General features: G+C 39.0%; 1 protein-coding gene across 2 annotated transcripts in view; it reads right to left on the reverse strand.

The window, feature by feature from the left end:
• TRPC4 (transient receptor potential cation channel subfamily C member 4) overlaps window positions 1-26,068 on the reverse strand; it is a 270,542-nt gene that overhangs the window by 182,448 nt on the left and 62,026 nt on the right. For both annotated transcript variants that reach the window (XM_066381078.1, XM_066381077.1), the window contains exon 3: window positions 1,732-2,250. In XM_066381078.1, the coding sequence (XP_066237175.1) occupies window positions 1,732-2,250 (519 nt within the window). The remainder of the gene's footprint in view (window positions 1-1,731; window positions 2,251-26,068) is intronic.

Here is a 26,068-nt window from a genome sequence, read left to right on the forward strand (position 1 = left end):
GGCCCAAATTCTGGGGCCACTTCAATATTTCACTTCATTTTATCAGTTCTGATGCATGAAATTACTACTAATTTTCATATTTTACGTTAAAATCTTTAGTTGAATAAAGTTTTTCATCAATTTACCTATATTTTTATATTAAAATTATTCCAATCTCTGTAAACTATCAGGTCTCTGAGTCCTAAACACAAGAATCTAAGGAAATGAGTAATCTTGTTGACATGGTTCAAACTAGAATGTGTGATTTTAGAATTAGAGGCAATACACGCAAAAGCTCCTTTCTTCATTGTTAGAGGAAAAACTCTTTTGAATTAGTTTCAGGCTAAAAAAAAAACAACAAGAAAAACTAGAAGCAAAATCAGGTATCTTGAATCACAAAATTTAGTCAGAAACAGTAGACAGAGCCACTAGGGCCAATGTGAAATAATCAGGGCCAAGTTCAAAGTCAACTGAATACATTTTTTTTAATTCAAAAGTCTTATTTTCTTTTTCTTTCTTTTCATTTTACATAGGTTTTTTTTCCCAACAGTTGTTCTGGAATAAATAGTTACTATAACTCAAAAATGAACAGAGATCCAATATTTTCCTGAGATACAAGTAAACAGGTGTTTTGAGAACTCAACTCAAACAGTGAAGGAGACAAAAGTACAAATATGTCAGGTGATAAGTGTAATAGATCTGAATTTCCTTGTTTAATACTTTAAATCCATGAAATTTTTCATAAGAAATTTATTACTGTCCTATTAGCTTTCTTAACTTCTTATTCCTGAAAAATCAAGAAACTAGTAAGCCAGACATAACAGAAGTTTTAGCACTTTTATCTGCTGTTGCGCCAAAGATTTTTCCTTTATTAATAACTTCTAATAATGTATTTTATTAACATAATACCTTATAATTCACCAAAAGGCTTCACATATATCTATACATATTTCACTTCATATACATCTGTGATGGGCATCTATTATATGTATAAATACACATCTAATTAAATGTTAAAAATATTAGATTCATTAAAGAGATGAGAAAACTGAAGCTTAAAGAGGTCAGTATAACTCTCTAAAGTAACAAGACTTGCCCTGGCTTGTTGGCTCAGTAGATAGAGCATCGGCCTGGAGTATATAAATGTCCCGGGTTTGATTCCTGGTCAGGGCACACAAGAGAAGCAACCATCTGCTTCTCTCCCCTCCTTCTCCTCTTTTTCTCCCTCTTCCTCTCCCACAGCTAGTGGCTAGATTGGTTCAAGCATCAGGCGCTGGGCACTGAGGATAGCTCGGTGGGTCTGAGTGCATCAACCTCAGGTGCTGAGGACAGCTCGGTTGATTTGAGCATTGGCCCCAGACAGGGTTGCCAGGTGGATCCCAGTCAGGACACATGTGGGAGTCTATCTCACTATCTATCCACCTCTCACTTAAAAATGTTAAACAAAATAAAATAACAAGACTTATAAATGAGAGAACCAGAGCTCTTAATGTGAAATTCTAAAATTCATTCGATTTTCCATTATGCCAAAATAAATGTGTTCATTTTAACAGAGATACCAAAATAATCACTAATTATAGAACCACTTATCATTCTTTAATGTATTTCATAATTATTAATCTGAAAAATAAATATCAATCAAACAATAAGCATCATTTGCTTACAGTTAAATAGAAAATGCTCCTACTGAATGTTGGAGAACCATGGTTAAATTTTATGGTATTTTAATGGATAAAATCTGGCAGCACTCACCTCTTTTTGACGGTACTTAATGGCCAATTTTAGTCTTGCAAGATCATTTCCACTTTGTTCTTCAATGAGGCTATTGTCATCCCGGTAATTAAGAATGATTTCTAGTTCTCTGGAGCTTCTGGTTTGATCCAGTAGGTCCTTAGCAAACTGTTTGCACTGTCGTGACAGTTCCTCGTACTCTGACTTGAATTCGTTCTCCACCTTGCTCAGTTCCTGAAGCTCCCAGCTTAGCTGAAAGGCTGTCAGAAAAGGGTCTTCGCTGGACAGCGCAATGAGAGAGGGGCTGGCCAAGGCCTTGTAGATGTTGAGTCTGGAGCGTGAGTGGCGGAGGCTATCCACATCTGAACTGGAGACGCACTCAACACAGTTGCAACGAACCTCATGGGGTCTGGGCACTGAGACCCCTTTCTGAACTAAAAGTTTTATTATCTCATAATTATTCGTGTGGGCTGCCAGAATGATTGGTGTAATGTCTGGAGTGAATTCAGAGAACTGCTTATCAAGGAGTATGGGAGGCACCTAGGAAAAAGAGAAAAGTGGAGGGGATGAATATTTATCCACTTGTTCAAGCCTGTGGATGTCAAACAGCATTAGGCAACACTGATGATAAAGCAAGATTCATAAACCTTTTGCTGGTTTTATGCAGGAGAGATATGGCTGTTTTTCCAAAAAGACAGGAGGAAATCACAGAAAAAAATAACTTTCCAATATAATGACACATTTTCCACTCTTTAATCTTAATTACAACATTTTCTGAGATCTTAAAATAAGGGACTACGGAAACCCTCTGTTTGATGCAGGGGTCCCCAAACTTTTTACACAGGGGACCAATTTACTGTCCTTCAGACCGTTGGAGGGCTGCCACATACAGTGTTCCTCTCACTGACCACCAGTGAAAGAGGTGCCCCTTCCGGAAGTGCGGTGGGGGCCAGATAAATGGCCTCAGGAGGCCGCATGCAGCCAGTAGGCTGTAGTTTGTGGATGGCTGGATTACAGCCTCTCTTGCTCCCAACTTATCTGACAATCTTTGCTTCTCTTTCATAGAGATATTGAGTCCCTAAACAAAAAAAAAAATACATCGAAAGATAGTTAATCATTTGTTTTAAAACCACATTTTCCTCTGTAATAGAAGTATTTTAATTCTTCCATTTAAACAACATTTTTACTGTCTTAACTATTTGTTTCATTTATATTTTATCTTCTGCATTCCTAACATTCAACCGATGATTAGAGGTGGCAGGAGAACATAAAAGAGCTAATCTTATGCTTTCTGTATTCATTTATTCCCCTATGGTATATTTTCCAGATGATGATACTCCATTGCTAATATCATTGTTTTATTAAAAATAAACAAATGTTTCTTAGTGAATCAGGTCACTAGTCTCTTCATGTATACAACTTTTGGCTTCCTGTTGGCAAAAAGTCATCACGGCATCCATAAAAATCAGAGCTACATAGGACAAGTTAAACAAGTATGGCAGAAAAAATTATGACACATGTCACATTAAAATATGTTGCTGATAAAATATGAAGGAACCTACAACAGGATCAAAAGGAAAGTAGCCATGCACAGAAACCCATACTGATATAAAACTTCAATTACACTACTTTTCAGTAGAGGTGTGGGGCTTTCTATGTGAGTACTTAAATCTATATGTTTTGAATTCAACTGGCTGTTTAGCATATCCATTTGTTTCATAAGAAACACTACATAAAAATAAAAGGATGAAATTATCTATTTTAAATAAATGCAATCAGTTAATAAAAAAAGACAGTAATAACCATGATTCTTAAAATGTGCTTATTAGAGAAACCACACTGTCTTTTGAGAAAGTCCATTACATTTAGGCAGGGCCAATACATGCTTAATTATTTTTTAAGCAATCTGTCATTTTAAAGATAACATTAACTAAAAAATTAAGTATATATTTATTACAAAGAGAAAAAAGTCCATTAAACAAAACTGAGAAAGAAGTCATCTCTAACTATATACTAAGTATTTACTATGGCGGACATTTAGGGAAAACAAAGCCATAAGTGAGTAAGTTCCTATAATAAATGCGTATTTTAAGTGATAGACAGACTTACTTTAATGGGTTTTTCTGAATTCAGTGTAAGTTCATCCTGGATTTCTGTACTTTTTAAAGTATCAACAATTTATTAACCATGAAATACAACTTGGAAGAATTTTTCAGGAAGTTTTATGAAAAAATACTTATAATATGACTATATTAGTGATATGATAAAAGAACCAATTAAAATATGTGAGACTACACCAAGGATAAATTATTTTTTTTACTTAAAAAAAATAAAATTTGCCCTGGCCAGATAGCTTAATGGGTTAAAGCATCATCCTGAAGAGCAGAGGTTGCCAGTTCAATCTCTAGTCAGGGCACATACAGGAACAGATCGATGTTCCTGTCTTTCTCTCTCTTCCTTCTCTCTAAAATAAATAAATTTTTTTGTTTGTTTGTTTTTGTATTTTTCTGAAGCTGGAAACGGGAGAGACAGTCAGACTCCCGCATGTGCCCGACCGGGATCCACCCGGCACGCCCACCAGGGGGCGACGCTCTGCCCACCAGGGGGCGATGCTCTGCCCCTCCGGGGCGTCGCTCTGTCGCAACCAGAACCACTCTAGCACCTGGGGCAGAGGCCAAGGAGCCATCCCCAGCGCCTGGGCCATCTTTGCTCCAATGGAGCCTTGGCTGCGGGAGGGGAAGAGAGAGACAGAGAGGAAGGAGAGGGGGAGGGGTGGAGAAGCAAATGGGCACTTCTCCTGCGTGCCCTGGCTGGAAATCGAACCCGGGACTTCTGCACGCCAGGCTGACGCTCTACCACTGAGCAAACCGGCCAGGGCCAAAATAAATAAATTTTAAGTGACTGGATTACATATTTAGTTTACTCAGTAACCTACCACTAAGCAGAAGAGGCAATTAAAAGAGGACTGAAGCTAATTAAGTGTTCCTGATTTCCACATTGCATAACTGGAAAGTTGTTCTGGCTCTCTTTTGTCCAAACTGTACAAATGAATATTTATTCAGTGCCTTTTTCTCAACCTTACTATAACATTAGTTATAATACTAACTGTATTACTTTCATGTCACATAGCATTAAAAATAACTGGCACACACAAGAAATGTATTAACTCATAAACTGATGCTTTTCTCAGAATTAACCCAAATGCTTTATATCTGGAAGCAACCTAGCACTAATCTGATGTATACATTTTAAACTCAGAGTGTGATATTTAACCCAAATATAGAAATTTTTAAAACTAAAACATACCTTTTGAACTACTAATGTTACAGTATAAAATTTTGGGAGAGAAATTCATGCTGAAGTAACTAACATTCATTTAATTTAAGAGTATTCCTTTAAATCTAGACTTTATTAAAATGTGTTGTATAAATTGAGTAAAAGAAATTTACTTACATACCATTTGGTGTATCCTAAATTTTTAAGGCTAAGTAGATTCTTAACTTATCTGGCTCTACTATTTTTCTTTTCTTTTTTAGCAAGAGAGAGACAGAGAGGGAAAGAAAGAGAAACAAACAGAGAGGAAGGGAGAGAGATGACAACCATCAACTCATAGCTGCAACACCTTAGTTGTTTATTGATAGCTTTTTCATCCATGCCTTGGCTGGGGGGCTCCAGATGAGCTAGTGACCCCTTGCTCAAGCCAGAGACCTTGGGCTGAAGCCAGCGACCTTTGGGTTCAAGCCAGCAACCATGGGATCATGTTGATGATCCCATGCTCAAGCAGGCAACCCTGTGCTCAAGCTGGTGTTGGCTCTACTCTTACTTAGGTATAATACCTTGTGAAGGTCTCTTATCATCTCTATATTATGAAAAAGAATATCCCCTGTAACATGAAGCTTTTAAGATTCTAAAACCTTAGTAATATTCCAGTTGATAACGCAATATTAGAAAATTTATAAGATTTATTTTTCAACTGCTTCATTAAAAATTAATTATTTCATTTTGCTTTTAGCTTCAATGTTTTTTTATTTACTGTATGAAATCCTACATTTTTTTTTCCAAAGTGAGAAGCAGAAAGGCAGAGAGACAGACTCCCGCATGCGCCCAACCAGGATCCACCTGGCAAGCCCACTAGGAGGTGGTGCTCTGCCCATCTGAGCAGCTGCTTCATTGCAACCAGAGCCATTCTAGTGCCTGAGGTGGAGGCCATGGAGCCATCCTGTGCCCCAGCCAATTTTTGCTCCATTGGAGCCTTGGCTGTGAAAGGGGAAGAGAGAGATCGAGAGAAAGGAGTGGGGGAAGGGGGAAGAAGAAGATGGGCACTTCTCCTGTGTGCCCTGACCAGGAATTGAACCCAGGACTTCCACACGCCAGGCCAACGCTCTGCTGCTGAGCCAACCGGCAAGGGACTCAAATACTACACTTTTTTTTTAAAGTCAGGATTATAAATATCAAATTTACCTCTCTTATACATCATGTTGACTTTCTTATTCAAACCAACACAAGAAACTTTCAACTTAGAATTACATTTTAAAATTGTTATTTAAAATTTAAAAATTTTATACATATACACAAATGCATACACACATATGTATAATCAATGAATGTGTACAAAAAGCAAGTGATTACTATGTGAATGGATGAATGAATAAAAAAATGGCTAATGATTTACCAGTAGGTTTATAGCTGATAAGAGCAAAGAATTTTGTGCCTTGCACTGCTTTGAAGACTGAACTTTTAAAGATATTACTAGTTTGATCTGACATCTAATGAAACCTTAATCCAGAAAATGATTACAAAGAGTAACTCAAAAAGAACCAGCCACCATTAAATACATAGGACTCGAATGAGGGGTTCTGAAATTTCGTGTGCCACAGACTGTTTTGGAAATATGAAGCAGTCTATGGATCCTTATTTAGAAAGACTATATTTCTAAACATAAATGCATAGCATTATACAGAAAAAGCTATTTAAATAAATTAAAATACATTTAAAAACAAATATATGAAGAAGTAAATATGTGCTATTAGTGCATTAAATAAAAGGATTTATGACAAGTATTTGAACTCATTTTGAATAATCAACATAAATAAATCAGATATATGGTAAAACAGTGATATGATAGTGAAACATCTGATTTCTAATATTGACAAAGACATAAGGATTGTTAGCAAAACTATTTTTTTGGCCTATGTTTATAATTGAAGTAAATTGTATATTCAGTTTAGAATGCAGTAAAAATAACATGCAATTTCCCCATCCCTGTTCAGATATCCTTGAATTTTATCTCTTGCACCTAGGAAACTCTTCAAATCTGATTAAATTGAACCTGGAAGATTCATGAGAATTAACTAAAAAGTACTAATCAGTTTTTCAGAACAGACAACTAGAGAACTATAAAGACTTTTGGGGGGAAAAAATCTAGTATTATGTTTGAAATTTAAAAAATAAATTTATCCTTATTCAAAGATACAATGTTCTATGTTATAAATGTCCTAGAACATCAAGTAGAACAAATGCATCACACATGCACATGCACAGAACTACACATAGATATTTACTTCATGAGGGAAAATTCTGGAGATTTACGGAAAGATCCAGGAGACTTATCATGTAAATAAATTATATTTAAGAAGAAAATAAAGAACAAAGGAAGAAAATGCACACAAAAATGTTTCATAAACAACAAGAAAGGACCAAAAAAAGAAAAAATTTATGGACACCAACAACAGTATGGTGACTGTGGGTGAGGGAGGTGGAGGAGGGCATGGGAGGGGTAAATGGTGATCGAGGAGGACTTGACCTGGGGGTGGTGAACACATATTATGGTGCACAGATGATGTGCTATAGAATTGGCCACCTGAAACCTGTATAGTTTTATTAATCAATGTAACCCTAATAAATTCAATTATAAAGAGAAAAAAATGTTAAAAGAAAAAACAGCACTACAGAGAAATTTATGTATTTATTGTTTTGTGGATCTAAAATATGGGCGAAATATTTTGTTCCTAGATAAAGCTCTGATATCTTAATAATTCTAAGTCTCTCAAAATAAACCTATGCATTTAATATTATTTATTTGGAATTTTAAAGTTGTTATTTATAATTTGGTAAAACTATTTTATCAGTTCATATGAGGAATATATAGTCAAGAATTGAAAACTAATGAAATGGAGAGTATAATTAGAGAATATAGCAAGAAATACAAATCAATGGAATATAATCTTAGCCAGAACTATTTCTCATTATATATGGGAGCTTCATATGTGAAAAAGTGGAATTTCTATTCTATTGGAAAGAGTCATCAATATATGAACTAGCAGTAAAACAATTTTCTACCCAAAAAACTAAACAAAATTAAATCCTATCTCATTTCATAATAATAAATTTGAGATAAATATTTGAATGTAAAAAGAAAAAGTTAAATATTTTAGAAATGCATAAAGAAAGGTTGAAAAACACAGAATGGAAAACCACACATTTTATGATATAATTCCTAATTAGAATATCCAAAGATAACATAAAGTCATAGGATAAATAAATGACAGTGAATCATATTTACAGCATATAAAATATACTATATATTCATATCACATGAATTAAAAATAAATTATAAACAACCCAATGGACAAATGAATAATTATAAATAACAATTTTACAAAGAAAATTTTAAAAGTCAGAAACATTGGATGAATTTTCTCATTAATAATCAGAGAAAAAAATATTAAAATAATAATGAACTAAAATAATTTTGTCCATCATACTGTCAAATTTAAGAAGCTGTAGAGACAGACTTCTTTTCATCAAAAGACGGAGGAATGTAAATTATATGGCCTTGATGAAAGTATCTGATGTGTATGTAAATTTTGAGAACCAGTCTCCCTTCTGTGAACCCTTGTCACAGAAAACAGTATTTTTTTGTGTATTTTTACCAAGTTAGAAACAGGGAGGCAGTCAGACTCCCTCATGTGCCCAACTAGGATCCACCCGGTGTGCCCACCAGAGGGCGATGCTCTGCCCATCTGGGGCCATGCCTCCACTGCAACTGGAGCCATTCTAGCACCTGAGGTGGAGGCCAGGGAGCCGTCCTCAGCACCCAGGCCAACTTTGCTCCAGTGGAGCCTTGGCTGTGAGAGGGGAAGAGAGATAGAGATAGAAAGAGAGAGAGAGAATGAAGAGGGGAAAGGGTGGAGAAGCAGATGGGTGCTTCTCCTGTATGCCCTAACTGGGAATCGAAACCAGGACTTCCACAAGCTGCCCGATACTCTACTGATGAGCCAACTGGCCAGGTCAAGAGTATTTCTTTATACTCACTTTCATTATTGTTATATTCAGTATAATAGAAATTTGGTACCATCTGAACATTTTTTATGAGAAAGGTTGAATGAATTGTGGCACATCACTAATATGAACTATTATGATGAATATCTGAATTAAAATGAATGCTGTATGGAGAAATCCCCCTGAGGTTTAATTTTGTCCTGCTAGAGCAGAAATAGGAAGACCAATTATGAGATGGGCTGACTCCATAAAAGAAGCTGCAGTCATGAGAATACAGAAGCTGAGCAGGGCTGTTGAGGACAGAACATTGTGGGCATCACTCATTCATGGGTTCATCAGGAATTGAAGCCAACTCAAGGGTACTTAAGAAATTTAGACAGAGAATAAAAAGCAGAAATACTATTAAAGTGCAATTAGGGAGATTCCAAGATAGAGATGAATTAGGCGGACTTTGCCACTTCCCAGGACCAAATTGGATTACAAATTAATTTAAGAACAACCATCTTGAAAAACAAACTTTGGACTAAAGGAAGAGAAGTCTACAACCAAGGATCACAGAAGAAGCCACACTGAGACTGGTAGGAAGGGCAGAGACAAGGAAAGGGCCACCCTGCTCCCAGGAGTGAGAAGTGACTGAGGGCCCAAAGGGACTCTCACTGAAAAGAGGGTCGCCTTGAGAGGTGTGAGGCTTCAGCCCCAGGTTTGAAACCCCAGCCTAAAGCCCAAGAGCCTAGAAGAGGCACCCAGACAGCATTTGATGGTGAAAAGAGCAGGGTTTCTGTCTGTGAGAAAGAGACAGAGCTCTCTGAGATGCAGGCTCCATCTTAAAGGGCACATGCAGAAAATCGTGTTCACAACAACTGACCCAGGGCTATGGTGGAGGGAAAGCTGAGAGGACTGGAGTTGCATCAGGTGAGTGTAAAGTTAGAGGCCCAGGGAGAGACAGTGTGGGGGACAGCCACCAGAATGCCTGTGCTGAGTCATTCTCCAATACGAGAGTCTACACCTCTCGTGGGTGGAGCATCCTCTCTGTGGGACATCAGCCTGGGGAAAAGCAACTGCTCTGCCCTCAGGAGTCTATAATACTACAATCATGTTGACAGGTTGTTCTTAGAGGCCAGGAAGCAGGGGGCACGTCAGTGGCTCAGTTTTCTGGTATTGAGACTGGAGCTTCCCCCCCCACACACACTCCCAACTCTAGACTCTAAAACTGGTGTTCCTACCTCACAGGAGACTCAGTAGAAACTGCCCAGAGGGTGGGAAGACCACACCTCTGGGTCTCAGAGGCCACATCCACCAGACTCCTGGAGCCACACCCTACAGAGGCCTGTGAAAAAAGTCTGGACAGACTGACATCTGGGGACAAAGGGTGAATCCACACCCATCACCCTTCCTAATCCCTGAATTGCTGCAGGTGCTTGACTTTAGCAGAGGTTTTTTCAGCTGCTGAGCCCAACAAACAGCCAGCAATCAAACAGAAGCTGCAGCAGGTAGAACTCAGGGAAATTTGACCTTTTAAGCAGACTTTCCCTCAGGCCCAGAGTGGGTAAAAGCCAGCCTAGGAGTGCAGCTTGGTATTTCCATGTACACCTGGGCCCAGCAGAGGTAGCCAAAAACTCTAGATTTCTTGTAGCTCCAAGAAGGTTGCTGAGGGCCAGCCATGGACAATGTCTCCCACTGGTCAGCACTGGGTTCCTGCCAGGGAAGACCAGGGATGGCACATCCAGGAGCCAGCTGCAGAAAGCATTGGTTCAGGACCTAACAATCCTTGCTAGAGTGGTATCCTAAGGAAAGGCTCCTCACACCAGGCCCAGCTGAGGTGAGTTCCACTCTCTGTAATTAGCACAGGCACAACAGCTCATGTGCACTGGATAGGGTGGAGCTTTAAAGTCATCTAGCTTAGGCACTGGATATCCTTCCCTGCTGGGCTAGATTCCAGAGGTGGAAGGGAGAGAGGCTTGGAGCATGGACATTTAACATGTGGGTACCTGTGAGTCTATTGTTGGATCTGGTCGAGGGGCTTAGCCACCTTTGGGGAGGGCATAGGCAACCCCAGGAGAAGACTCTCTCAGTCTTCCTCCCTGAGACCAGGATCTCACCAACTGAAAGAACTTTTGCAGAGGGGACTGTTGGCCACACTCGGTCTAAACCTGCTGTTCACTTTGTTGGACAGAAATAAAATTTGAGTATCCAGCAGTGGCTGAAGGATTAAGCTCTGGAGTAGGGGCCACATTCCCCATACTGAGCTCCTGACCAAGATAACCCTGAAGTAGGGGGTCCCACAAAAGTTGTATTCACAACCTCAACTGCCCTAACCCACCATGCCTGTAACCTGTAAAAGGGTTGGTTGGATGAGGACAGTTTGAGCTCATACTACAGTCTTACTACAGAAGACTCTGGGAAAACCAGGAAGCTGCAAGAGGAGGTGGAGCAGTAAAATGGAGACAATTTTACAAAGCTAGGAGCTATTATGGAGTTCCTGTGATCTCTAAGCAGGAGGAAGCTGATCCTTATACAAAGGTTGGCCCTTCCCACACTACCCAGGCACAGAAAATGCAGACACAAATAGCAAAAAGTACAGTAGCTACAGAAAGGTATGCAACAGCAGGTTACAAATACCAGCTGATGCCAAGCCAAGAAGTTCTAGAACCAACACAACTGGTAGTGGGTGGAAGACAGCACCAACCCCTAGATTCAGCTAACTGCACAAGAAGCACACCCAAAGGAGGAGTGTAGCAGGCACCAAACATTGTGGAGAATAAATACAACAAACAGGACAGACATTGCACAGTGTATAATACACATGATCAAGGTTGACCAGTAGAGTCAGCCATCCTGAAGACACATCTGTACCCACAAAAGGACAAACATCATTTAATATTCACATACAACAAGAAGGAAAATAGTACCTTCAAGAAGCATTTCTAAAACAAGGAAAACAGATATTCTGGAGGTCAGTACCACTGAGCCCTTCTTCTTCATAAAGACACCACAAAAATTTCAAAGTCAGACAGCGCTATTTAATACACAGACAAAATGGGCAGACAGAGAAATGCAACCCAAGTGAATCAACAAGAGAAATCCTCGGAAAAAGAACTGAATGTGATGAAAGTAACCAAATTACCATATGCAGAGCTTAAAATAATAATTTTTAGGAAGCTCAAGGATTTTACAGCAACAATGGATGGACATAATGAGCACTGAAATAAAGAGATAGCATCAAAAAGGACATTGAAATCATAAAAAAGAACCAGTCAGAGATGATAAATACAATATTAGAAATGAAGACTGCACTAGAAGGAATTAACAGCAGGCTAGATGAAGCAAGGATTGAATCAGTGATTTATAGAACAATATTTTAAAAAGCACAGAAACAGAACAGCAAAAAGTAAAGAGGCTCAAAAAGTCTGAGGAAACTCTAAGAGAGCTCTGTGACAACATGAAGAGAAACAATATCCGCATCATAGGGGTTCCTGAAGAAGAAGAGAACAAACAAGGGATAAAGAACCTGTTTGAAGAAAGCATAGCTGAAAACTTCCCTAGACTGATGAAGGAAAAAGTCACACAAGTTCAAAAAGCACAGAGAATGCCATTAAAGAGGAACCCAAGGAGGCCTACAGCAAGATACATCATAATTAAAGTGCCAAAGTTAAGAGTTAAAGAAAGAAAACTAAAAGCTGTAAGAGAAAAGCAGTTAATTACCTACAGAGGAGCCCCCATAACAATGACATCCTACTTCTCAACAGAAACACTTGAGGCCAGAACGGATTGGCAAGAAATATTCAAAGTGATGCAAAACAAGAACCTAAAACCAAAACTACTTTATCCAGCAAGGTTATTATTTAAAATTGAAGGAAAAATAAAAAGCTTCACTGACAAAAAAAACAAAAACAAAAACAAAAAACAACTCAAACCAGTAGTGCAAGAAATTTGAAGGAGAGCAAAGGAAAAAAATGTAGAAAAAGAGGATTATAGATTTAAAGAATAAAATGGCAATAAATAAATACATAATAATAACCTTAAATGTAAATGGATTAAATGCTCTAATCAAAAGACATAGTGTAGCTGCGTGAATAAGGAAACAGGACCCGTACATATGCTGTCTACAAGAGACCCACCTCAGAATAAAAGATAAATGTAGACTGAAAGTAAAAGGATGGAAAAAAGTATTTCATGTAAATGGTAACGAAAAAAAGCTGGGGTAGCAATACTTATATCTGACAAGATAGACTCTAAAACAGATGCTATAATAAGAGATAAAGAAGGTCACTACTGGCCCTGGCCGGTTGGCTCAGCGGTAGAGCGTCGGCCTAGCGTGCGGAGGACCCGGGTTCGATTCCCGGCCAGGGCACACAGGAGAAGCGCCCATTTGCTTCTCCACCCCTCCGCCGCGCTTTCCTCTCTGTCTCTCTCTTCCCCTCCCGCAGCCAAGGCTCCATTGGAGCAAAGATGGCCCGGGCGCTGGGGATGGCTCCTCGGCCTCTGCCCCAGGCGCTAGAGTGGCTCTGGTCGCAATATGGCGACGCCCAGGATGAGCAGAGCATCGCCCCCTGGTGGGCAGAGCGCCGCCCCATGGTGGGCGTGCCGGGTGGATCCCGGTCGGGCGCATGCGGGAGTCTGTCTGACTGTCTCTCCCTGTTTCCAGCTTCAGAAAAATGAAAAAAAAAAAAAAAAAGAAGGTCACTACATAATGATAAAGGAGCAATCCAACAAGAGGATATAACCATTGTAAATATTTATGTGCCTAATATAGTAGCACCTAAATATACAAAGCATATTTTGATGGACATAAAGGGTGAGATCAACAGCAATACTATAATAGTAGGAGATTTTAATACCCCACTAACAGCAATGGATAGATCCTCTAGACAGAAAGTTAACAAAGAAACAGCCACTTTAAAAGACATACTAGATCAGCGGTTCTCAACCTGTGGGTCACGACCCCGGTGGGGGTCAAACGACCAAAACACAGGGGTCGCCTAAAGCCATCGGAAATACATATTTTATTTAAAAATGTATTATATAATAAATATGTATTTTCTGATGGCTTTAGGCGACCCCTGTGTTTTGGTCGTTCGACCCCCGCAGGGGTCGCAACCCACAGGTTGAGAACCACTGCACTAGATAAACTGGATTTTTTTTTTTTTGTATTTTTCTGAAGTTGGAAACGGGGAGGCAGTCAGACAGACTCCCGTGTGCACCCGACCAGGATCCACCTGGCATGCCCACCAGGGGGTGATGCTCTGCCCATCCAGGGCGTTGCTCTGTTGCAACCAGAGCCACTCTAGCACCTGAGGCAGAGGCCATGGAGCCATCCTCAGTGCCCGGGCCATCTTTGCTCCAATGGAGCCTTGGCTGCAGGAGGGGAAGAGAGAGACAGAGAGGAAGGAGAGGGGGAGGGGTGGAGAAGCAGATGGGTGCTTCTTCTGTGTGCCTTGGCTGGGAATCGAACCCAGGACTCCTGCACACCAGGCCGACGCTCTACCACTGAGCGAACCGGCCAGGGCTTAGATAAACTGGATTTAATAGATATCTTTAGATCCTTTCACCTGGTAGCAACAGAATATATATTCTTTTCAAGTGCTTATGATACATTCTCTAGGATAGACCACATGTTAGGACACAAAATGAGTCTCAATAAATTTAAGAAGATTCAAATCATATCAAGCATCTTCTTTGATCACAATGGCATGAAACTAAAAATCAACTACAGGGAAAAAACTGAAAAACATTCAAACACTGGAGGCTAGATAGTATGTTATTAAATAACAAATGGATTAACAATGAGATCAGGAAGAAATAAAAAATGTCCTTGAAACAAATAAAATTAACATACAACAAGTCAAAACTTATGGGACACAGCAAAAGCAGTCCTGAGAGGAAAGTTTATAGCATTACAGGAATAAATTAAGAAGCTAGAAAAGGCTCAAATAAACAACTTAATCCTGCATCTAAAAGAAATTTAAAAATATCAACAAATAAAGCCCAGAGTAAGTAAAGAAAAAGGAAATAATAAAGATGAGAGCAGTAATAAATGACATAGAGGCTAAAAAAGCAATATAAAAGATCAATGAAATCAAGAGTTGGTTATTTGATAACGTAAGCAAGATTGAGGAAACTTTAAACAGACTAATCAAGAAAAAAAAAGAGATGACTCAAATAAATAAAATTAGAAATCAAATTTGAGAGTTGCAACTGATACCACAGAAATACAAAGAATTGTAAGAAAATACTATGAAGATCTATATACCAAAAACTTGGACAACCTAGGTGAAATAGATAAATTCCTAGAAACATTCAATCTTCCAAGTCTTAATCTGGAAGAATCAGAAATCCTAAACAGACTGAAATTGAAACAGTTATCAAAAAACTCCCAGCAAACAAAAGTCCTGGACCAGATGGCTTCATAGGCAAATTTTACCAAACATTCAAAGAACTAACACCTAATCCTTCTCAAGCTATTTCAAAAAATTCAAGAAGAAGGAAGACTTTCAAGCTCCTTTTATGAGGCAAGCATTCATTCTAAAATCAGGTAAAGACATTACAAAGAAAGAAAACTATAGACCAATATCCCTGATGAACATAGATGCTAAAATTCTCAACAAAACATTAGCAAACCAGATCCAGCAATACATGAAAAAAGTCATATATCATAAAGAAGTGGGATTTACTCCAGGCAGGCAAGGCTGGTACAATATTTGCAAATCAATTATTGTGATTCCTCACATAAACAAAAGGAAAGATTAAAATCACATGATTATATCAATAGATGCAAAAAAGTATTTGATAACAACCCAGCACCCATTTATAAAATAAGAAATCTACAAAGTGGGAATACAGGGAACATACCTCAATATAAAAAGGCCATCGCCTGACCTGGAGTGGCTCAGTCGACCTGGAAATGCTGAGGTCGCCGGTTCAAAACCCTGGGCTTGCCTGGTCAAGGCACATATGGGAGTTGATGCTTCCAGCTCCTCCCCCTTCTCTCTCTCTGTCTCTCCTCTCTCTCTCTCTCTCTCTGTCTCTCTCTCTCCCTCTTTCTCTCCTCTCTAAAAATGAATAAATAAAATAAAAAAATTTAAAAAAAGGTCATCTATGAAAAGCTGACAGCCAACATCATACTCAATGGGCAAAAATAAAAGCAATTCTCTTGAGATCAGGAACAAGACAGGCATACCCACTTTCACCATACTTATTTTACATAGTTCTGGAAGTCCTAGCCACAGAACTCAGAGAAGAAGAAGAAATGAGGCATTCAAATTGGAAAAGAAGAAGTAAAATTATCATTATTTGTTGATGACATGATACTGTACATAGAAAATCCTAAAGTCTCAGTCAAAAATCTGCTAGACCTGATAAATGAATTTGGTAAGGTGCCAGAATATAAAATTAATATTCATAAATCAGTGGCATTTTTATACACCAACAATTAACTATCTGAAAAATAAATTAAGGAAACAATCCGTTCCACTATTGCAACAACAACAAAAATAAAGTACCTAGGAGCAAATTTAACCAAGGAGGTAAGAGACTTGTACTCAGAAAATTATAAGACTTTGAAAAAAGAAATCAAGGAAGATACAAACAAGTGGAAGAATATACCATGTTCATGGATAGGAAGAATAATCATCATTAAAATGTTTATATTACCCAAAGCAATCAATAAATTTAATGCAATTCCTATTAAAATACCAATGGCATACTTCAAAGATATAGAACAAATATTCTAAAAAATTATATGGACCCCCAAAAAACACAAATAGCCTCAGCAATCTTGAAAATGAAGAATAAAGTGGAAAGTATCACATTTCCTGATATCAGGATATACTACAAGGCATAGTAATCAAAACAGCTTAGTACTGGCATAAGAACAGGCATACAGGTCAATGGAACAGAACAGAGAAACCAGAAATAAACCCATGCCTTTATGGTCAATTAATATTTGACCAAGTAGGTAAGAGCAAACAGTGGAGTAAAGACAGTCTCTTTAATAAATAGTGTTGAGAAAATTAGAAAGATACCTGCAAAAAAATGAAACTAGACCACCAACTTACACCATTCACAAAAATAACTCAAAATGGAGAAAAAGACTTAAATGTAAGTCGTAAAACCATAAATATCTTAGAAGAAAATATAGGCAGTAAAATCTCTAACATCTCTAATAGCAATATTTTTTGCCAGTTTATCTTCACGGGCAAGTGAAATAAAGGACAGGATAAATAAATGGGACTATATCAAACTAAAAAGGTTTTGCACAGCAAAAGACACCATGAACAAAATAAAGAGACAACCCACACAATGGAGAACATATTCACCAATACATCTGATAAGGGGTTAATAACCAAAATTTATTAAGAACTTCTAAATCTCAACACCAGGAAGATAAACAATTCAATTAAAAATGGGTAAAATAACTGAATAGACACTTCTCCAAAGAGGACATGCAGATGGCCAATAGGCATATGAAAAAATGTTCAACATCACTAATCATCAGAGAAATGCAAATTAAAACCACAATGGGTTATCACCTGACACCTGTCAGAATGGCGCTCCTTAACAAATCAACACACAATAATTGCTAGCGAGGGTGTGGAGAAAAGGGAACCCTCCTGCACTGCTGGTGGGAATGCAGACTTGTGTAGCCAGTGTGGAGAACAGTATGGAGTTTCCTCTAAAAATTAAAAATGGAAAAAAAAATGGAACCACCTTTTGATCCAGCCATCCCACTTTTAGGAATATATCCTAAGAATACCAAACCACTGACTCAAAAGAAGAAATGCACCCCCATGTTTACTGCAGCATTGTTTACAATAGCCAAGATCTGGAAACAGCCCCAGTGTCTGGATGTGTGGATTAAAAATTAGTGGTACATATACACAATGAAATACTACGTGGCCATGAAAAAGAAGAAAATCTTACCTTTTGCGATGGCATAGATGGACCTGGAGACTATTATGCCAGATGAAATAAGCCAGGCAGAGAAAGACAAATATCATATGATCTCACTTATATGTGGAATCTAATAAACAAAGTGAACTGAGGAACAAAATAGAGGCAGAGGTGGGGTCACAGGGAGCAGAGAAACAGCTGTCAGAGGAAAGGGGATGAGAGTACAAAATCAGAGAAAGTGAAGAGATTAGTGAATTATATATATATGTAACCATAGATACAGATAACAGGTCAGCAAAGGGAAGGAGGAAGGGAGTTAAGGAAAGGGGGGTAATGAGGGGGAGTAATGGGAGGACAAGAGGGTGGGAGTGAGGGAGTTACATTGAGTGGGACACTTGAGTCCATGTTAACACAATAAATTAAAATTAATAAAAAATTTTTTTTAAATATTAAAGAGCAATTAGAAAAAAATTTTTGTCTCACTGTAGCGTTGTAGTACTGTATAGTTATTTACATAAAGGCTCCTTATTTGAGGTTTTTTTAAACACTAATTAATAATCTATTATCAGACACTGTTCTTGCTGGTATCATGCAATTATATCTTAACTGTTTTATTTAATGAACAAAGACCTCTATAATCAGGTCCTACCCTCTGTATTAAAATCAACTTAGTAAAAAAAATAAATAAATAAATAAATAAATAAAAATAAATAAATAAAATCAACTTAGTACTCCTGCTTGACATGCATCCTATGGCCCATTCTAGAACCGAACTTCCCATTGGTAGTTTTTTTTCTCGCTTGTGCCTATTCCCTGCCACTTGGTCAATGTATCAAACATTCAAAACCCAACTCAAATCTTATCATTTCTATGATGCTTTTTAATACAATTGAACAGTCATTAAGCTAACTTTTCTCTACAAATGGAGGCAGGGGAAAAGGAAGGCATTATTATTATTTTTTACATAGGAAGAGAGAAATATTCATTTTCTTTTTTTAAAATTTTAAACTTTTTTTTATTATTCAGTGAGGGGAGGGGAGGCAGAGGCAGACTCCAATATGTGCCCCAACCAGGGTCCACTCTGGGCAAGCCTACTAGGGGGCGATGCTCTACCCATCTGGTGCTGCTGTTCCCTTGCTCAACCAAGCTGTTCTTAGCCCTTAAGGCTAGGCCATGGAGCCATCCTCAGTGCCCTGGGCCAACTTGCTCCAATGGAGCCATGGCTGCAAGAGGGAAAGAGAGAGAGAGAGAGAGAGAGAGAGAGAGAGAGAGAAGCGAGAGGGAGAGGGATGGAAAAGCAGATGGGTGTTTCTCCTGTGTGCCCTGATCAGGAATTGAACCTGGGACATCCACTTGCTGGGCTGACACTTTACCACTCAGCCAACTGGCCGAGGCCAGAAAAATCCATTTAAAAACAAACAAACAAACAAAAAAGAGAGTTTATGCGACAAGTGAAGAAAGAGGCATATTAGTTTCTGATTTTATCTTCTTTATGGGCTTTCATACAAAATATAATTTTTCTCAAACTTGGGTGAGGGATACATCCAATATAAATATGAATAATATGTCAATAACTGTTTTAGCTTTTTAAAAGTTAAAATTTTAGATTGTATTAGCTAAATAGTTTCTTGTGAGCCTATTTAAAGTCTACTTTGAATTAAAAATGGCAGCAAATAGAAATAGTCTGTATTGATATGAATAGGTGTTATGTATGAGGCACACAGTAAATATAATTCTACAATAACTTGGATGTCAAATTTATTATAGAAGTATGATATGCACTTGAACAAAATAAACAAGGACCTGGTAAGAAATTATTGCATCTCACCGACACTGTTAATACAAATATGCCTTGATTCTGATGGCAGTGACACAAACAATAGCCAACAGGAACATAGCACTTAACCACGGCCATGCCCATGCTAGGACCTGTAAAAACCTTGGTTAATCATTAAACTCATCTCAGTTAAGCTTCAGAATCGTTTTTGGAAATAGATGTTATTATCTTCTTTTTTACAAAAGAGAATAGATCATAGAGAACTTAAAAGGCTTGTCCATGGTCACAGAGATGTCCATAAAGCTTGATGCCAGAGTCTAGATTCTTAATTAATAGATTGTGTCTTGTATGGAAGGCAACTGTGATATCCTGGAAATAGCTCAGGTGTCTAGAATAAGAAGATATGCATTAAATCCTCCTTCAACCATTTCCAATGTGTGTGAAAATGACACAACCAGTTATTTTTTCTGCTTTTCCATTTTGCCATTTTGAAATGTGGATATTTATTCAAGATATTTTTCATTGTGAAATAAGAACTGGAGAAATATATATCAAAGGTTTCTCAAGGTTAATTCTCACAGGGCTCTGGTAAAGATTAAATGTGAAAACATGTTGTAATCTTTAAATAACTAAATAACAAGAAAGTGCTATGTGACAAGCCCAAGATTGTTAGAAGAAAAGGAAGAAAACTGTCATTCAGTTTCTGCCAGATTCATCTGTTTCTCCTCACATAGACACAGTCCCAGTTATAGTGCTTGATTCATCTGAAAGGTAGAACAATAATTTCCTGGAAGGCCAGTTTCACAATTGTAGAAGTCTTGGTGTGTATTTTTCATTACTGAAAATTGAAAGCTCCTAAAACAACATGTGCTTTTTATTGTGTGCTATAGATGTATCATAAATGACAATTATACAATATTATGTATTTGCATCTCAGATAAAGAAATAAAGACATCTATTTCAATGCCAAAGGAGACATCAAACAAACAGCAACTTTAAATCACCACCACCTCGAGTTAGGCTTAATTATTAAAGTGACTAGAGGATTATTATCACTAACCCAAAATTTGTTTAGTTCACAGACATCACTTTTATTTATAAACTATCTCTTTTTATATGTTATATTGAAGGAAACTCTATTACATGATATCTAAGTGAGAATTTTCATTTGTTGAAATGTGGCTAATGGGTCAAGTTTATAGCTAATTTTATAAGGATTAAATATTAATTCTCTCTCTCTCTCTCTCTCTCTTTTTTTTAAGTGAGAAGAGGGTAGAAACACTCACACATGTACCCTGACCAGGATCAACCTGGCAACTGCCATCTGGGGCCAATGCTCAGCTGCAAGAGGGAAAGAGGAAGAGGGGGCAGTGGAGGAGTAGATGGTCACTTCTCCTGCGTGCCTGACCGGGAATTTAACCCAGGACGCCCGCACACCAAACTGACACTCTACCTGAGCCAACCAGCCAGGCCAGAATGAAATATTAATTCTGATTACTAATTCTTTTTTTAATTTGGCTTGCCAGTGTTTATCACTGTCTCCTTTTTAACAGTCATCAGTTCTTTAACTTCAACGACTTTACTTCTTGTAGGTGGTAGTGTATGGGCTCAAATATTTGCCATCTCACTAACCATGTATATGTAGCTTTGAAAAAGTTTTTTACCTCTTCCCTAAACTTCAATTTTCTCATCTGTAAAATGAAAATAATTATAGTCTTTACCTAATAGGGTTCTTTTATGGATTAAAAGTAAAGATGAATAGAAGTGCTGTGTACATATTTGCTAAAACATAACCTATTATGATTATTATAATTATCATCCTCAGTATCATCATCATGTTCTCTGGTTATTTTTTGTTTCATTCACTGAGACTCCTTCTGCTGTTTGTTCTTGCCTTGAGCACTGTTTTTTCCTAGGAATCAAACTTAAGTCCAGTGTTCTTCTGCATAAAGAATTCACATTAGTTTTTCTTTTCATGTTAGTTATGGTCTGTCTGTGCTAATTTTTATTCTTGCAGCAATTCAATAATGCTTTGGAGTACACATTTGATGGAAGTCTTTCTTCAAATTTGGGCAATATAGCAACAAACAGAACAGACAAAATCCTTGCCTTTCTTCATTTTGATAATCAAATCTGTCAGTCTTTTCTGTCCCCAACATTGTTCAGTATAAGCCAAGCACCAACTCATTAATCTAGGTCATCAATCTATGAGAGTGAATGTCATGCATATTATGTTTTATATAGACTAAATATCTGCTTTACTTTTAAGCTCAGAAAGTAAACCCCTAGCTCTTGAAAGAGACTCTGTATTCATATATTTTAAATTAATTTCAATATTGTTCATTTGGGAGTGATGTCAGAGAAATGGTGCCGTGAGGAGCGCTCCCGATACCTCTCCCCAAAATTTCAACAAGTTCTACAACTAGAGACAGAAAAATCTATCCCTGGAGCGTCTGGAAGTCCCACACTGAACAAGAATGTATGATTGGGCGAAAAGTTGGCTAAATATATAATCAACCTTGAAGGAAATAAGATGGAGAACAGAACACTCTTCCTTCCTCACTAACCTGAGCAGGGGCTGCTTTCACTTGGAACTGAGAGAGCAGGGGCTGGGGCTGTGGAGGGAGCCAGGCTGGGGCACAGACATTGAAGCCGAGGAAAGAGTGTGCCTGCAGCGACTCAGCCCACTTGAGCCAATGCCGGTGCCGACCCCGGCAAAGGTGGGCCAGTGGCGGCCACCATTATCTCCGATATCCTGGTCAGCAAGCGCGAACAATGTTGCAGAGGTTCCTCCTAGCGCCCCGGGCATGAGCGCCCGAGTTCTGGGACAGAGGGGCAGAGTCAGAGGCTTCTGCGTGGGCTGTGACCAGAGTCTCGGTGTGGTCCCTGCTCCCCCAGCAACGGTGCGCAGGGAATCCACGAAAGCGAACTTTCCTACACCTGGACTTCTTCAGTGGGCAGGTGCCTCACCCAGCCATTCAGGCTGACATCCCGGGGAAGAAAACAGACGGAAGCGCTATGGGGAGGAGGTGCAGGCAGCTTGCAGACTGTCTCTGGAGAAGATCTGCAGATCCAACCACTGAAATTAGCTTAACTTACAGTTTGCTCACTGCCCAACTGGCTTACGCAGCTCTAGTTGACAAGGTCTCTCTAAGATCAGCAATCTAAGACAAGAGGCGTGATATTTTTTAGTGCCTCTTGCTCTGTACGTAGGGGTGGAGGCAACTTCCTGTCAGCCGATACAGGGTAAAAAACACATTTCTATGGAACAAACCTCAGAGAACACTGCAGAAGTTAGACAGGCTAGGCTGTAGGCTTTTTAACAAGGAAGAACCCTGTAGAAAGCAATCCCATGGAACGCCAAAGCAAATTTAACTAGACATGCCTGGGGAACCTTATAAAGGAGCCTGAACAGAAGTCAACATGCCTCCCTACCTGCTTAAGCTGGTGGCTCTGATTGGCAGAGCTTTCACACTCAGGGCTGTACACTAAAAAGAGGGACTTGGCAGCTTTTAAGACCTCCTGTTCTGCAGGCAGTGACTAGGGCATCTTCTTCCCAGCCAATACATGTTACAAAGTGCAAAAAGCCTGGGGAGAGTGGTCCCACAGAGTGTGAAGGCATACTGGACATGCCTGGAGGCTCATAAAAAGACACCTTGAGAGCAATTGGTTCTCAGCCCTGCCTGATTATGCTGGCAGCTCTGACTGACAGAGCCTTACCCAGAGCCCTGTGCTGAGTAGGGATCTGCCAGCTCTTAGAGTCTCTTAATCTCCAGGCAGTGGCAGCAGCAACCTCATAGCTGGAATATCAGGCTGCTAATTCAGGAAGGAGAGACTAGAAGAGAGGCTCTGGGAAAACGAACTCTCCCATTGTTGGAGCCTGCAAATGCTAACAAGCCCTGACTACTAATGAGACTGAGACCTAGTATATGACATCGCCATAGAGACTCATCAACTGCAAATCTCTACCTAAGTGTGCCACAGGGGTAGAGCCTGGAGTACAGAGCCATGGACCAGGAAGAGGGAGAGAAAAGAAAAAGGAAGAAGAGAGTCTCTCAAAATCAAGAAAAATCCATAGTGTTTAACAGTCTTTATAACTTTGTCCACTTTTTTTTGTTTCTTTCATCTTCTTATCTTTATTTTTTTTTCTTCTTCCACCTTGGTCCTTTTATTCTCTGATCATCTTAATCTTTTCTTTTCATCTTGAACTACATTACCATAAGTGTTATATTTTCCTTTTTTTTTCTTTTCTTCTTTTTTTCTCTCTAAGAGGGTTACACTTCAAAACCTTTAACTCTCTTTTTTTTTCCTTTTTTCTCCCTCTCTCTTAGTTTCTCCTTTACTTTTCCTCTCATTCGATCCTAACTCACAAACAAATTATTTTATTTTGGATTCAAATTTTTTCTTTGTGGCATTTTGGGTGCTTTTTACTTTGCTTTTTAAGTCATCAGCATCCCCCCAACCACGGCTCTCCATTCTATGTAGTTTTTGTCCCACTTAATACAATAGTATTTTTATTCTTTTTCTTGTTTCCCTTTTATCCCTTTCACTATATCTCTCAGTAGACCATCATTTACAAGCAAATTATTTTATTCTTTTTTTTTTTTTTCTTTCTGAAGCTGGAAACGGGGAGAGACAGTCAGACAGACTCCCGCATGCGCCCGACCAGGATCCACCCAGCATGCCCACCATGGGGCGACGCTCTGCCCACCAAGGGGCAATGCTCTGCCCATCCTGGGTGTCACCATGTTGCGACCAGAGCCACTCTAGTGCCTGAGGCAGAGGCCACAGAGCCATCCCCAGCGCCCGGGCCATCTTTGCTCCAATGGAGCCTTGGCTGCGGGAGGGGAAAAGAGAGACAGAGAGGAAAGCGCGGCAGAGGGGTGGAGAAGCAAATGGGCGCTTCTCCTGTGTGCCCTGGCCAGGAATCGAACCCGGGTCCTCCGCACGCTAGGCCGACGAATTATTTTATTCTTGATCCAAACTTTTTCCTTTTTTGCACTTTGTGGGTCCCTACCTCCTTTTTGCCCCTGTATCAATTCTCCTCAACTCAGGCCCTCCATTATAGGTAGTTTTTGTTCCATTTAGAATATAATTCTCAGTTTTTCATAGTATTTTCTCAAAGAAGGAGAGAAAAAAGGAAAAAAAGAAATAATAATTTTAAAATTATTTTCTTTATTGTTGTCTTTCTTATTTACTTTTTATTCTTTATTAATTCTCATTAGTGGTATTAACAAAACTACCCTCAGAGGCCAATAAGGAAAAGGAAATCGAATATCATGGATACAAAAGACAGAGATGTAGCACAGATAGATGAGAAAAAATCTACAGAAAGGCAATTTAGGGAACTCAAAAAATAACTTAACAAACACAAAGAATATATTACCAAGGAAATTGAAACTAAGAAAACAAATCAAACAGAGATGAGAAACTCAATTCATGAACTGAAAAACGAGGTAACAACTTTGCTAATAGAACAGGCCAGATAAAAAAGAGGATTAGTGACATAGAAGACAGGCAACTTGAGGTACAACAAAGAGAAGAAGAGAGAGACTCAAGAATTTAAAAAAATGAGAAAGCCCTACAGGAATTGCCTGACTCCATCAAAAAGACTAACTTAAGAATAATAGGTATATCCGAAGGAGAAGAGAGAGAAAATAGAATGGAGAACATATTCAAACAAATAATAAACGAGAACTTCCCAAGCCTGTGGAAAAAACTAAAACCTTGAATTCAAGAAGCAAACAGAACACCAAGTTATCTTAACCCCAATAAACCTACTCCAAGGCACATCATTATAAAATTGGCACAAACCAACGACAAAGAAAAAATTCTCAAGGCAGCCAGGGAAAAGAAGAATACAACATATAAAGGAAGGCCTATTAGATTATCATCGGATTTCTCAGCAGAAACTCTATAAGCTAGAAGAGAGTGGATCCCAATATTTAAAGTTCTAAAAGAGAGGAATTTCCAGTCAAGAATACTATACCTATCAAAGCTATCCTTCAAATACAAAGGAGAAATAAAAACATTCAGGCCCTGGCCAGTTGGCTCAGTGGTAGAGCGTCGGCCTGGCGTGCAGAAGTCCCGGGTTTGATTCCTGGCCAGGGCACACAGGAGAAGCGCCCATCTGCTTCTCCACCCCTCCCCCTCTCCTTCCTCTCTGTCTCTCTTTTCCCCTCCCGCAGCTGAGGCTCCATTGGAGCAAAGATGGCCCGGGCGCTGGGGATGGCTCCTTGACCTCTGCCCCAGGTGCTAGAGTGGCTCTGGTCGCAACAGAGTGATGCCCTGGAGGGGCAGAGCATTGCCCCCTGGTGGGCAGAGCATCGCCCCCTGGTGGGCGTGCCGGGTGGACCCCAGTCGGGTGCATGCGGGAGTCTTTCTGACTGTCTCTCCCCGTTTCCAGCTTCA

Source organism: Saccopteryx leptura, chromosome 4 (genome assembly GCF_036850995.1).
Source record: "Saccopteryx leptura isolate mSacLep1 chromosome 4, mSacLep1_pri_phased_curated, whole genome shotgun sequence".
Taxonomy (NCBI): domain Eukaryota; kingdom Metazoa; phylum Chordata; class Mammalia; order Chiroptera; family Emballonuridae; genus Saccopteryx; species Saccopteryx leptura.